This window comes from Crassostrea angulata, chromosome 4, assembly GCF_025612915.1.
Source record: "Crassostrea angulata isolate pt1a10 chromosome 4, ASM2561291v2, whole genome shotgun sequence".
Lineage (NCBI taxonomy): Eukaryota > Metazoa > Mollusca > Bivalvia > Ostreida > Ostreidae > Magallana > Magallana angulata.
Genome location: NC_069114.1, coordinates 4,831,630 through 4,844,670, shown reverse-complemented (window position 1 = coordinate 4,844,670; position 13,041 = coordinate 4,831,630). Strand labels below are relative to the sequence as shown.

The following is a 13,041-nucleotide window of genomic DNA, read 5'->3' as shown; positions in this document are numbered from 1 at the left end:
CCCTCGGGGGCTAATATAGTCAATGTTGCCCTCAACCCCAGTCAATATTTGTATACTATCATTTTAGAAAACTCTAATGCTCTATTACATGATATTCATCTGAGATTCTTTTTACAATGATACCTTTTTCCTTTTTGTTTTGGATCAGTCACAATAGGTTTCAGTCGAACACATATTAACTAATTCGTTCCACATTTACAAGTCATTATACTTTCATGTTAAATATTGAAATCTGATTGTGTTAGACGCAGTTTATAATCCGTTCTACTGCCCTCAGCGTTACCAACACACTTAGCAACAGGTATCACAACGAATTGTTAAATGCGCGTATGGTTCGCCGTAGAATTTAAGCCATTCATAAAGAAGTCAGATATGCATTCTTTGACCTTAAGCCATCCAGTATAATAAAATAAATAGTGCCTGTTTGGGAGGATTATAGTTGAAATTGACACCCTCCAAAACATTGTCAAACTTCGCTTCGCGTCGGTGGACAATGGTTTTCTCAGAGGTGTCAATTTCATATGTTACCCTCCTAAAGTAACTTTTAATCAAAGCATCAATAGCATATAGTTGTAATACATACACCAAATGAACGTGCTTCAGTAATAGTATATTAATATATAGAATTTTATTTTCTTATATATCAGCTGAATGTTCTTGGTCAAAATATATTTAAAGTAAGTTAAATTTTTCGTTTGAACGATGAACCATTGTCAACTTTCGTGTAGGCAATTGACTAATCTACCCTTTGCATAAGTTATGTCCCTTAGTTGCCATCTTTGGAGGAAAAACTTCAGTTCTTACATTGGTTTTGTAGTTTTGAGTTTGGAAACTTTGTCATTTGATAAAAAATAATCCGTCCCCGTTGTGTATTTTAAGTACTTATAAAATGAAGAAAAAACTTAAAATTGCAAAACATATTGGTAGCACCGAGATAATGTCTGTAAGTTTGTTCTTCCGTTTGACTGTTGGGTTGATCCCACAGAAAAAAAATGCAAATAATGAATTTGTCTATTGCGTACAGTAACCCACAACTAGTTTACTTCAATAAAAAAAATGTTTTGCATCTTTCTATCTTACCACACTTTGGAATATCACAGTACTCCCATCTCTGTGCCGGATCTGTGGTGTAGCACCATGGACCGTTTGGTTCCCGGTCCGGGTTCCTGCAATAGTTTTCCTGGTCACCCAATAAAGCGGTATAACTATGACCGTGAGGACTGGATTCGTTCCAGCGCTGACAGGTTCGATGGCTGACAGTTACAGCAGTAGTGGACGCGTACTCCCAACCAACAGTGGACCGCTTACAGTTCACTGTATTTACATTGTTATATAAATAAGGTAATTATTGAAAAAATGAAATATCGATATTTGAAAGGACATTTATTATATTAATTTGGCAAAACTTTAATTATATAGACAACATATAAGACATAACTAAATTAATTGATCGTGTGTACAGTGCACATGGAAGTATAGTTTACCTTCCTTTTCACACCTGTCACCAGTGAAAGCCGATGGACAGGTACAGGTAAATGACTTCCCAGTGTTCTTGCAAGTTCCCCCATTTAAACAGGGATTTGAATAACAAGGTATTGAATCTACAAATTTAACCAAATATATTCAATAGTTCAAAAAGTTGTAAATAAAGAAACAACTCTATATTTGATAATTACAAATAGCTGATTTATTCTATGTTTTCCTGTTTTTTTTTGTTGTTGTTTTTTTTTGTTATTTTAACGTGAAACATAGTAATGCAGTTCGTATGTACTAGTTTCCTATCAACAAATACGTGTTCATTATTGACATACTAAGAGGGATTACAAATGAGTCTCAGCACCTGGAGGTAGGGTGGTGCATATTTATAGTTCGGCAACGGTTGTAATTATCGATTAACCCGTTTTAATAATGTGTCTAATGATTAACAATTAATGTTACCACAACTTGGCACATGACAGTAGTCCATGCGATAGTTGGGGTCAGTTGTGAGGCACCATGGACGATCATCACCATTTATATTCCTACAGAAGTTCTCCTGTGCTGAAGAAAGTTCTTCTGTGAAAAGAAAAACGAAAAAAAAATTATTATCATTATATAAACATGAACACCAATTGAATGAACAAAAGTACTCATGTCCATTGTTTTTAATACTTTAAAAGGTTTCGGTTCATTTTTTTTTAAACCTTTTACATCCTCTCTTTTAGAACCAGGACTTATCGCTATTAACACGATTTTTAAATTTATGAAGATCATAAATGAATCTGTAATCATTTGCATTATTTCTTTTATATGTATGTTTCCTAAAGAATAATGTCGGGAATAAATATACAAGACATGTAATATTTTATGATGAAAAAATAAAAGGAACACAGATAAGATCAAAAGCGAGATGGATTGAAAATGGTGAAAAAAATTCCAAGTATTTTCTAAATTTAGAAAAACATCATCAAACTTTGAATGTTATTAGAGAACTAAAGTCACACACCGGTGAAACGGTAAACAAAACAAACTCTATAATAGGAGAAATGGTAAATTTCTATACAAGTCTATATTCTTCTAAAAACATTCCTAATGAAAATATTATTGAATATTTATCAAATATAGATGTTCTAGAAATAAACGCTGATGATAGAAAGATGTTAAATAAATTCCCTTCATACGAAGAATGTAAAGACGCAGTATTTCAAATGAAAAAAGATAAATCTCCTGGCTTTGATGGTATATCTAGCGAATTTTATCAAATGTTTTGGTCGGATATTGGGCCATTATTCTACGCAGCTTTACAGGAAATATATGATCAGGAGGAATTAACAAGTACCCAAAAATTATCCATAGTATCTCTTTTGTTTAAGAAGGGTGAAAGAAACCTATTAAAAAATTACAGGCCGATCAGTCTCACCAACACTGACTATAAAATTATTGCATTTGTATTTGCTAAAAGATTGCAAAATGTTTTATCAAAAATAATTAATGAAAACCAAACGGCTTATGTGAAAGGGAGATATATTGGGGAAAATGCTAGGCTTATTCTAGATATTTTTGAGTATTGTAATGCAGAAAATGAAGATGGTATACTACTGTTCTTAGATCTTGAAAAAGCTTTTGATTCTGTCGAATGGAATTTTTTATTTAAAGTATTAGAAAAATACAATGTTGGTAATAATTTTATGAAATGGGTGGAAATCTTATATAGGAATCCAACATTTAAAATGAAAAATAATGGTTGGCTATCTAAAACATGTAATATGTCACGTGGCATTAGACAGGGTTGTCCTATATCGGCACTCTTATATCTCTTTGTAGCTGAAATTTTAGCAATGAAAATTAAAATTGATCCAAACATAAAAGGTATTAACATAAACTCAAATGAAATTAAAAGTGTTCAGCACGCAGACGATTTGACAATAACTGTAAGAGATGATATTTCTTTTATAAACACTATGAAAATAGTACACGAATTCTGTGATCACGCAGGATCCAAAATAAATGTTAATAAAACGGAATTTTTATTGCTAGGTGGACTAAAAAACACACTTACAGAAATTAATGGAATAAAAGTAGCTGATAATACTGTAAAGTGTCTTGGTATATATATAGGGCATGACAAAGAGGAATGTTACAACAAAAACTGGATGAAAATATATAATGATATGGAAAAACTGTTTGAATCATGGAAACGCAGAAAATTAACATTATTTGGAAAGTCTTGTATAATTAACACACTAGTTATATCAAAACTTATATACGTAGCGTCTATTTTATGCCTCCCAGGGACGGAATTCTTAAAGAAAATTCAACGTCTCATATTTAATTTCGTATGGAATAAATCAGAAAGAATAAAACGCAATACTCTTATCGGCGATGTAAGAAATGGTGGTCTGGGTATCATTGATGTAGAAAGTAAACTCAAAGCTTTAAAAGCGGCCTGGTTACCAAGAATATTGAAATCAAAAGGAGTTCTGTACAATATACTGAACGGTTTTTGTAACAAATATAATATAGATGTGATGTATGTTTTGCAATTTTCGAGTAACGTAGACAATCTAAAATTTCCACTGTTCTATAAAGAAATACTTTGTTCTCTAAATGAATGTAAAATTTCCCGATTAGATGTAATGTCAAATGTCGATATAGTACGACAGCCGATATGGAACAATTGTAATATGCGATACAAAGGAAATGTATTATTTTTTGAAAATTGGGTTAAAAGTGGCATCCTATTTGTGAAAGATATACTGGATAATAATGGGAAAATTCGAACTTTAGAAAGTTTAACCAATGTTTTGAAAGATAGATCTAATTGGTTATGTGAATATAAGACTATTATTTCTGTGTTAAAATCAGTGGTGAGAAAATATGATTTTGCAAATACAAAATTTGTGGATAAGAAAATTGGTTTAGATTTTTATTTTCAAACTGGCTATGATAACTTGTATGGAAAAAAATGTAATTTTTTTTACAAAAATTTTATAAAGAAGAAGTTTACAAAACCTTGCTACCAGACAAAACTATCGAAGGAGTTTGAAATTCACGATACTCAACAATGGGAAAAAATATATGTCTGTAAAATTTTAGAAGTTGAAGATAAACAATTATCTGACTTCAATTACCGACTGCTTAATAATATATTGTGTAATAATGCATATTTATGTAAATGGAAGGTAGATGTGAAACCAGAGTGCAGGATGTGTAACAAGATGGAAACAAGTTATCATTTGATTTATGAATGTAAAAATGTGCTATTGATATGGAGGTTATTAAGTGATTTTCTTTCTTTTGATGTTAAATGGAAACATATTATTATAGGTTTTTACTTAGAAAACAATAGAAAAACTGCAACATTAAATTTTTTAATATCCTTAATAGCATTGAGAATATATAAGTATAAAATGTATTGTAGATTAGAAAAAATAGATGAAAACGAAGAAGGTCTTAAGACGCATATCAAATTATCTCTGTTAAATTACGCATCTGTTTTACGTTTGAAGTACAAATCTAGAGCAAGTTATATCACTGATTTTGCTCGTATGTTGTAAAATACTACTATATGTAAACTTATGTTATATAAAATTATACATTTATAGATAAAATATCTACTGAGAGGAAACCAGTCCTCCAGTAGCGCTGTCTATAGGGTATGTGAATGAACTGTAACGAAGAAGTGGTGATCCCTATAGACAGCATATATCTACATTTACTGTTAGAATTCTTCAAATTTATTTAGTAGTACTCGGTGATAAACCCTATTATTATTTTTATTATTATTATTACCACTATTTACTTTTTTTAAAGCAATATACATGTACCGTAAAATGTAACTTAAAAAAGAAAATGTCTATCATTTCATAAAGATGTATGCATACGACCTAATTTAGATATTTTATATTATTACCAGCACATGTTCTGTGGCTACTTTTGTCAATGCTAATACTATCATTATTATCGCATCTATTATATTTTGATTGATAAAATGGTGTTTATATGTTGTATTTAATGACAAGAAAAAATAAAATCTACAAAAAAAAAAAAAAAAAAAAAAGACATGTAATATGTAAACTTTTAATCATATGTATGAACTTACCGTTGTGAGAGTGCGGAGATTTCGTGTCCCACCTCTGACAGGTTCTACCGGAAGCAGTTTTATTGAGGGTTCCAAAGTAATCAAAACCTTGAGATAATAGTGCACATTCCCGAGCTTTTGAATCTGATTTTAAAGGAAAGTGGTATTTTAACCCTTTTACTTTCAAAGATAACCAACAACTGATTTTGATTTTATTTTCACGAAATTAAATCTTTAAAAGAATTCGATTTCTTTTCATTTTAAGTATGTCCAAAAAGTATACCATAACGTGTTCACAAGTGCTAATAATATAAACGCTTTTCTTTTGGGAAATACATTACGGCAACTATGTCTTCTTTTTACTAATAAAATATATTAATTTTTTTATTGGAACATATTGTCTATTTTTCATTTGGCTGTAAAAGTGTAAGTGGAGTTGCGCGGAGTCAATAAACCTACTGCACGCAGGTATGCTACAGTATTCCCATGGCGTTGATTTATCGGTGGTAAAGCAAAATGGTCTCTGTTTTAGTCCCAGTGGGTTCCGGCAGTAGTTTTCGTGGGCCGCCATACGTCCATATATGTGTTTGTGTGGGGTCTGGGTATCCCATCTCTGACAGGTTTTTCCGGATGACGTCTTGTTAACTTGGCCGTTATACTCGTATCCCAGTTTAGATCTTGTGCATTCCTCATATTCTGTTACGAAGAAAAATATATACCCTCAGCGTAATCACGTGATAAGCGCAGTACTAGTTATCATTCAAAAAGAGGGGCGAATGCAAGCAGACGTGTATACAGACAAGGAAGGTAAATACATTTTTTACTCGTATTTTAGAACCAAGGTGGTTCTGGTCGTGATGGCCTTTTAATTACAGCCGTGGTGGCTAATGGTATAATTTAAAATCGGCCGTGGTGGCGAAAAAATATATATATTTAGAAAGAAATCCAAGGTGGTTTTGCCGGGGTGGCCTTGTAGACTTGGCAATTAATTAAGATATCGTGCATTCCTCAAACTCTGGTAATAACATGAAACATTTTTTTATGGTAAATATTTAAATCTGGTTGTAAAATGCTTTCTGATTGGCTGATTTTTTTTTTTTATATCTTATAAAGAATGTTGCCTACGACAGAAAAAGCAATCGTATTAATTCGCCTGACTTAACGTTTGATTTTTTTTTTTACAATTTGTAGTCATTTTATTTGTACAAATAATAGTAAAATAATAAATTATAAACAATGAATTTAATATTCACGTTTGTAAAGAGTAAACTGTCCAAAACCAATTTATATTGTTTGAAACTAATCAATTTGGAATTAATTCCATGAAAAAATTACTATTTTTATAAATACCGTTTTCTTTTGAAATTCGAAATATGAAGGTTATATATAAATATTTTAAGGGCCAATTTTAACTCTGACAAATATGTTTAAACCTTAATAAATTTTCATAATTTTGATCAATTTTTTATCATTTAAAATCCATTAAATAAATAAGCTTTTGGCAACAATGTTCTTACAATTTATTTGAATTGTTAATGTTTATGTTTGTCTTACAAGTTAATCAACAAACACTATTTTTACGCTGTGTTACAACAATTTATAATCAGTTAACCGATAGAACATTGTATATAAAAAGGTTTCTTTTAAAAATTGCAGCGTTAGTTATATCAGAAGAAGTTATTTTTGGAATCGCAAATTGGCTGTTTCATTTTACACGACGCTAAATGAATATTGTACTTGTAGGTTTGGGACGAAATGGACACAATCTGTTAGGTCGGGCTTCTTTCATTAAAGTGATGATTTTTTCCACCTCAAAGAAGAAAATATGAACAAATTAAAACAAAATAGTGTTGGATACACTGTTGTGTACTAACCCAAATGGTATGAGCAACTTACCACAAGAAGGAATATCACAGAAGTCCCATTGCTTCTTTGGGTCCATTGTGAAGCACCAGGGTTGGTAGTACTTGCTGTCTGGATTAGGGTTTCTGCAGTAGTTGGAGTCGTTGACCAGGGCCTTGTATCCGGTGTGGGAGTGAGGCGACTGATCGGCCCACGGCTGACACGCTCTTCCAGATCGTGTCACGTTGGCTCTTCCTTTATACTCCCCACCGCGACTAGACGTCAGACATTCCTTGAATTTTGTTGCTTTGCATTGGGAAAATTAATTTCAAAGGTAAGTCATTTTGAGATATTAAGTATTCATCAATAAAACTCCTGACGATAATTAACTGAGAAACAACAATATGCAAAGGTATGACAAGTTCCGTTAGTTTTTTTTTAGTTTTTTTTTTATATTTCATTATGTCGCAAATTTTATTTTAAATACGCTAACCGACCTTGGAAAACGAAGAATGATTAATTCATGGTGAAATCGAGAACCGCCATGTTTACATGTAAAAACATTGCATCTCTTCACTTCACGGACTAATGATAGTGTTAAAGAGAAATTTTAAAGCATGGATAGTGAGGAGATCAGTAGTAAATTTCATAAAAAGTTTAATGGGTTTTTCTCCCACAGAATATGTGTGGAAATAAGTCTAGAGCAATTTTGTGTGCGCCGTAGATTGCAATTTTTTAACACGTAAGAAACTGTAGTTCCCAGGTCGTCCATTCGATTTTTCTTTAAAACCTCGAGCTACAGAGCTGCAGCTATCATTTTGTTAAATCGTCTTACTTTTAATCATTTTATACACCCATTTTAACTATTAATTTTATGAATTAAACCTAATATAAAACATAATAGAATACAGAGCGGTTAGCAACATATTTGCAAAGAAGAAACAATCATAAAAAGAGAGAGAAGGGGGGGGGGGGTCGTCATCACCATGCAGGGGATAATTAAGAAAATGCTAAAAGAGCTGATACAATATGACAAAATGTATATTAAGATAACTTATCAGAAAAATTCTTCTTAAAGAAACACAAGCAATGGATAACCATTACGTTCAATTGCGTTGAACCTCAGTCGGAAACCTTTCCTCGCGGGCCTGTTCTGAACGAATTTGCTGTCAAACGTGAGGGTCATGAAGTTTGGACTGTCCTTGGAGCCAGTCCACTGGTCACCGTTGATGTCCCCACACCGTCTGAATTAATAAGAAAAAGATTTTTCCGGCGTATTTGTTTTCACAAGTCCCCCCCCCCCCCAAAAAAAAAAAAATGTACGAACACAAGATAAACATGTATTAATAAATACAGATCCAGGCACGTAGCATTAGGGGCTCCCCCCCCCCCCCCAATCTTTCTTGTAACAACTAATTTTTTTAAAATTTACATCTCAAAATTTGAATTGACATGGAGTTGGCCCCCTCTTTCCGGGAGTATGTAAAATATTGGTATGAGAAAACGAAAGTTAGGAGTGAAATTGAAGTTAAAGGTTACAGATATACTACGCCCCCACCCCCCCCCCCCCCCCGCCTCACACGGATTAGGATTTTGAAGATTTTGGAGAAGTCAAAATTCCCTTTTTTTGGCATGTCAAGATTTTTTGGATGAGTCTGGCTCCCCACTTTCAAACACCATGCTACGTGCCTGAGATCTAACACAAAATTACATGCATCAGAAAAGTATGTTTATAACAAAATAATTTAATGCTCAAACATGTTATCATACATAAGAAATAAAAAAAATAAGAAAATGTCATTACATGTATCTGCCCCCTCATTTATCGAAAATTTAAATATAAAGAGAGTAAACAATGATAACATTAACATTATGTTCCGGTAAAAAGTTTTTTTTTTTGCTTTGAATAAGTTTCTTTATATTTTTTTTTTCATAAAAATTCTTTATAGATTATATATTATGTATCTTCTGTATATGAATATTTTGTTGCTAATAATTACGCGTCTAACGAAACGCCTAAAAGGTATATTTCACTCTTCTATAAACGAACAGATATCTTTTAAAAATTAACACAATTTATCTGCATTTAAAATAGATCTTCCAAAAGATATGGAAACAATCTGAATATTCCTTACTTAATCCCTGATTGCCCAGGAAGATTGTATTGTATCTCCAACCAATGATAACATCTGTTCCAACCGTTGACAGGGAGACGAAGCTCTTCAACCGTCATACGTATAAACATTCCTTCGGGAGCCTGTAGATTTAAGATTATACCGCTTACTCTACATTAGTTTTGTAAAGAACGAATTGCGGAATCACCAAAATGTAGTAAAAAGGATTTTCAATTCATTGTTTTTGGGAGTTGATTTTAATCAACTCTCCTATGCAGTTACTCAGACAAACGAAAAGTGAAACAGTGTTTGGACCTCAGCACAAATCATTGTTGCTGACAAGACGTAGTTCTTGAAAATAATTGATAAATTCGATGTAATGTATGCTAAATCATTGTTTTTCAAGGAAACTTTATTTACAAATACCTTGAAAATAGTCAGATTTTAAATGATACGAACAATTTAAATATTTTTTGTAGTCGTATGTATTCCTACGCCAGAGATCAACTCGACGCTCGGCTATCTCCGTAAATCCTTGTATATATATATAACTGTCTGTAAGGCAAAGATTGACTAAATCTTTCTAGTGAATTGGATCTAAATATACAACGTTCTCACTGGGGAAACTCTACACAAGATTCGCATCAAAATCTATGGAATTCTTTTGGGGACAACGCTGATCACACACTTAGCGGGAAAAAAACAATAAGCTGTACGGATCATATCGTTTGCATGGTTTAAAATGTACATCAACATCAAAGTCTGATAAGGTTGATGTTGTTACGGACACGAAATGATTCTGCCGAAAATACGTTTCAAAGGTATTTTTCAAATGTAAAAAAAATGACAAATCTCTGGTTAAAAACACATAGGGATTCAAACCACCGTTGAATAGAAATAAATGATTAAAGGATTATATATCATGTCTTCACAATTTAGCAAACTCCAACGGGACAGATGTCAAATATTTCACACAACCAATACATGTATGAAGCAAAGCAACACTTAAAAATGTTAAATCAATTATGATTAAAAACTGCCGATTAAGGAGAGGCTATAGATTAAATGATCAGATACCACTACAGATAAATGTCACTATCTCAGGATAATCATTTCTAGAGAAAACTGGAACAGAATGAAGATCGGCAAACCATGCTTAAAATAAAAAAAACTTATCAGGAAGTACCAAGTCAATATTAATAACAGTTCATGAAGTCGAATATCGACCAAATATGAAGTTAAGTTGAGCAGCTTTTATGGTTTGCCTAAAATCTATAAATGTAAACACATTCAAAAAAAAGTCAACTAATGTGACTCTATATCTTCGAGACCAATTGATCTCAAACGTAGGTCTGCTATAGCGCGACCCGCATATACATTTGTTTTCCCTTGGACTGAAACGTCATACTTTCATTGGTTTAAACATAGCACGTGAGTGCCTCATATATCTCTATATTTGTTCTGTGAGAAATAATATTAGGCAATATGGCCGTAATTTGTCGACGTTTCGCTTACTCATTTCGACATTTCATAGAATTTAATACATAACCGCATGCTGTAAGTTCTTAAAGAATTTGAAGTAATTGCCCATTACACAAATTAGAGTAGTTGCCCTTAGAATATTGACGTCACATTGTTTTGTCTGAAGGAGAACAAAATGGCAGCGTCAAAATTTGCTCAAATCTCTGCAGAGGAAAGAGAGAAAACATTTAGAACCATATTAACAGAGCTTGGACTTTGGGTAGTTGTGTCAAACAGCATTGTGACCTAGGCTTGTCTATTTCATTGCTGGACATTCAGCAATGGTTCTTTGAAATAAACATGATTTGTCTGGCTTTTGAGCTAAGAGTACGAAATCGGTGCATATTTCACTTGAAACCAGCGTCATTTACAACTTGTTTTGACGCAAGGAAAAGATAGTTACATCCTACCGAAAGTCCAAGGTCTTGTTAAAATAGTTCTAAATTTGAATAGCAACAAAACATTGTAAGTAAACTTGGGTGAAGTAAAGATTTTTAAACAGTTTTTAAAAGGTGAGATTGAAAATTTTGAAGAGTTTAAATGGGTTAAATTGGACGAGATGTTAGACATCTTGCACGTGGCTTTGCGTAGATCATCGCTATTTGTGAATAAACATGTCGCTTGATAGTCCCCGGGAAAACAAAACGCTTCGCCTCGCTATCTATGACATTGATCAACCCAATATATTTCCGTAGTGAGTCAGTAACTAACCTAATAAGTAATGGTAGCACACAACGGTTAAGCAATATGCTGGATATTATATTGAAACCTCTATGCACCAAAGTGATAAGTTACATTTTTGATGATATGGGCTTCCTGAACTACATCCCATAATTATTACTAAAAGACACGATCATTGTTAATTTTATATGCCAATATTTCTCATAGATGCTATTTATGTTCATTAATAATTATATGCACATTTCTTGTGTAGTTAAAGTGGGACAAGCGATATAACTTTAATATTTTTGTTGGTTCTTGTTTTTTGGAACAGTTTCAGTCTCATATTGGGTAGAATCAGTGTCAGCGCTCTATTGTTTGTGTAAGCTGCAAGTTATTTTCAAGCAGTTCTAAAAGCAACGCGGCTTACGACGTATCCAGTACTCAGTCGGCACACTCTCTACAGCTATAGGGGGTTTGTCGTGGAGGGATTATTGGATTTCAAAGGATTTAGAGCAGCCGTAAGTTGTTCAAAGAAGGGAATAAAAGTTTGGTTACGGTGCACGTGGTGCCAGTCTCTTATCTCAGAACCTGTGATTATATAACGTTCAATGATTGCAATTGTTTTTGTGTTCTTCCCCCGTCAAGATGTCTGTACTAATATTTGTCGATTCGCACGTCCGACGATTATTCTATTTTGCGAGGATTCAAACACAACAACACCTAAATAATATATTTATTTTACAAAATATGGAGATGTCGGTGGCTGGGATTAGTGGTGACAGAATAGGCCGAAGTAGGGACATTAGAGTGGTAGAAGCTTAGATTCAAATGATGCGACCTCAAAAGCTTATTAATTATACATATTGCGGGAAATGATATAGACCACATGCAGATAGACGAAGCCTTGGTGAGGGAGGATGTGTCTAAAAAAAATGGCGATATGCGACTTGTTTTTTAGCTGGTATCATTTAAACAATATATATGCATATCAGCTGTTACCGATATTTTCCACTAGATATTGTCGAGTTTTTTTTATATAATAAATCAATAATCTTGGTAAATTAGCTGTTGAAACAAGAAGTGAAAAATAGACCGAACAGTGTGTACTGGAAGTTGAAAGGGTTGAAAAATTCAGAAGTGGATAACTTTCGTAATGGTGTACATATGAACACTATTGACAATGTAAAATATTCCAATGTTATTACAGTTTATCATCAAATGTTAACCAGTCAAGAACCTCAGGACATAATCGACAAACAGCGTATGAGGAGTTAAGGAGTTATCACCTAATGTGGAAGTTAAGAATCCCAATATCAATAAGTCCTTAGGTCTTGCGTTGTG

At 32.9% G+C, this 13,041-nt stretch overlaps 1 protein-coding gene across 4 annotated transcripts in view; it reads right to left on the bottom strand.

Annotated features, from left to right (window-relative positions):
* LOC128181882 (uncharacterized) overlaps window positions 1-13,041 on the bottom strand; it is a 101,212-nt gene that overhangs the window by 62,373 nt on the left and 25,798 nt on the right. The window contains exons 13-20 of one of the 4 annotated variants that reach the window (XM_052850444.1): window positions 9,538-9,659; window positions 8,501-8,646; window positions 7,457-7,708; window positions 6,020-6,256; window positions 5,582-5,704; window positions 1,939-2,055; window positions 1,485-1,601; window positions 1,081-1,314 (exon numbers count right to left, since the gene is read on the bottom strand). The exons of 2 other annotated variants lie outside the window; for them this stretch is intronic. In XM_052850444.1, coding sequence (XP_052706404.1) covers window positions 1,081-1,314; window positions 1,485-1,601; window positions 1,939-2,055; window positions 5,582-5,704; window positions 6,020-6,256; window positions 7,457-7,708; window positions 8,501-8,646; window positions 9,538-9,659 — 1,348 coding nt within the window. The remainder of the gene's footprint in view (window positions 1-1,080; window positions 1,315-1,484; window positions 1,602-1,938; window positions 2,056-5,581; window positions 5,705-6,019; window positions 6,257-7,456; window positions 7,709-8,500; window positions 8,647-9,537; window positions 9,660-13,041) is intronic. One more of the 4 variants, XM_052850445.1, reaches the window with a different exon arrangement.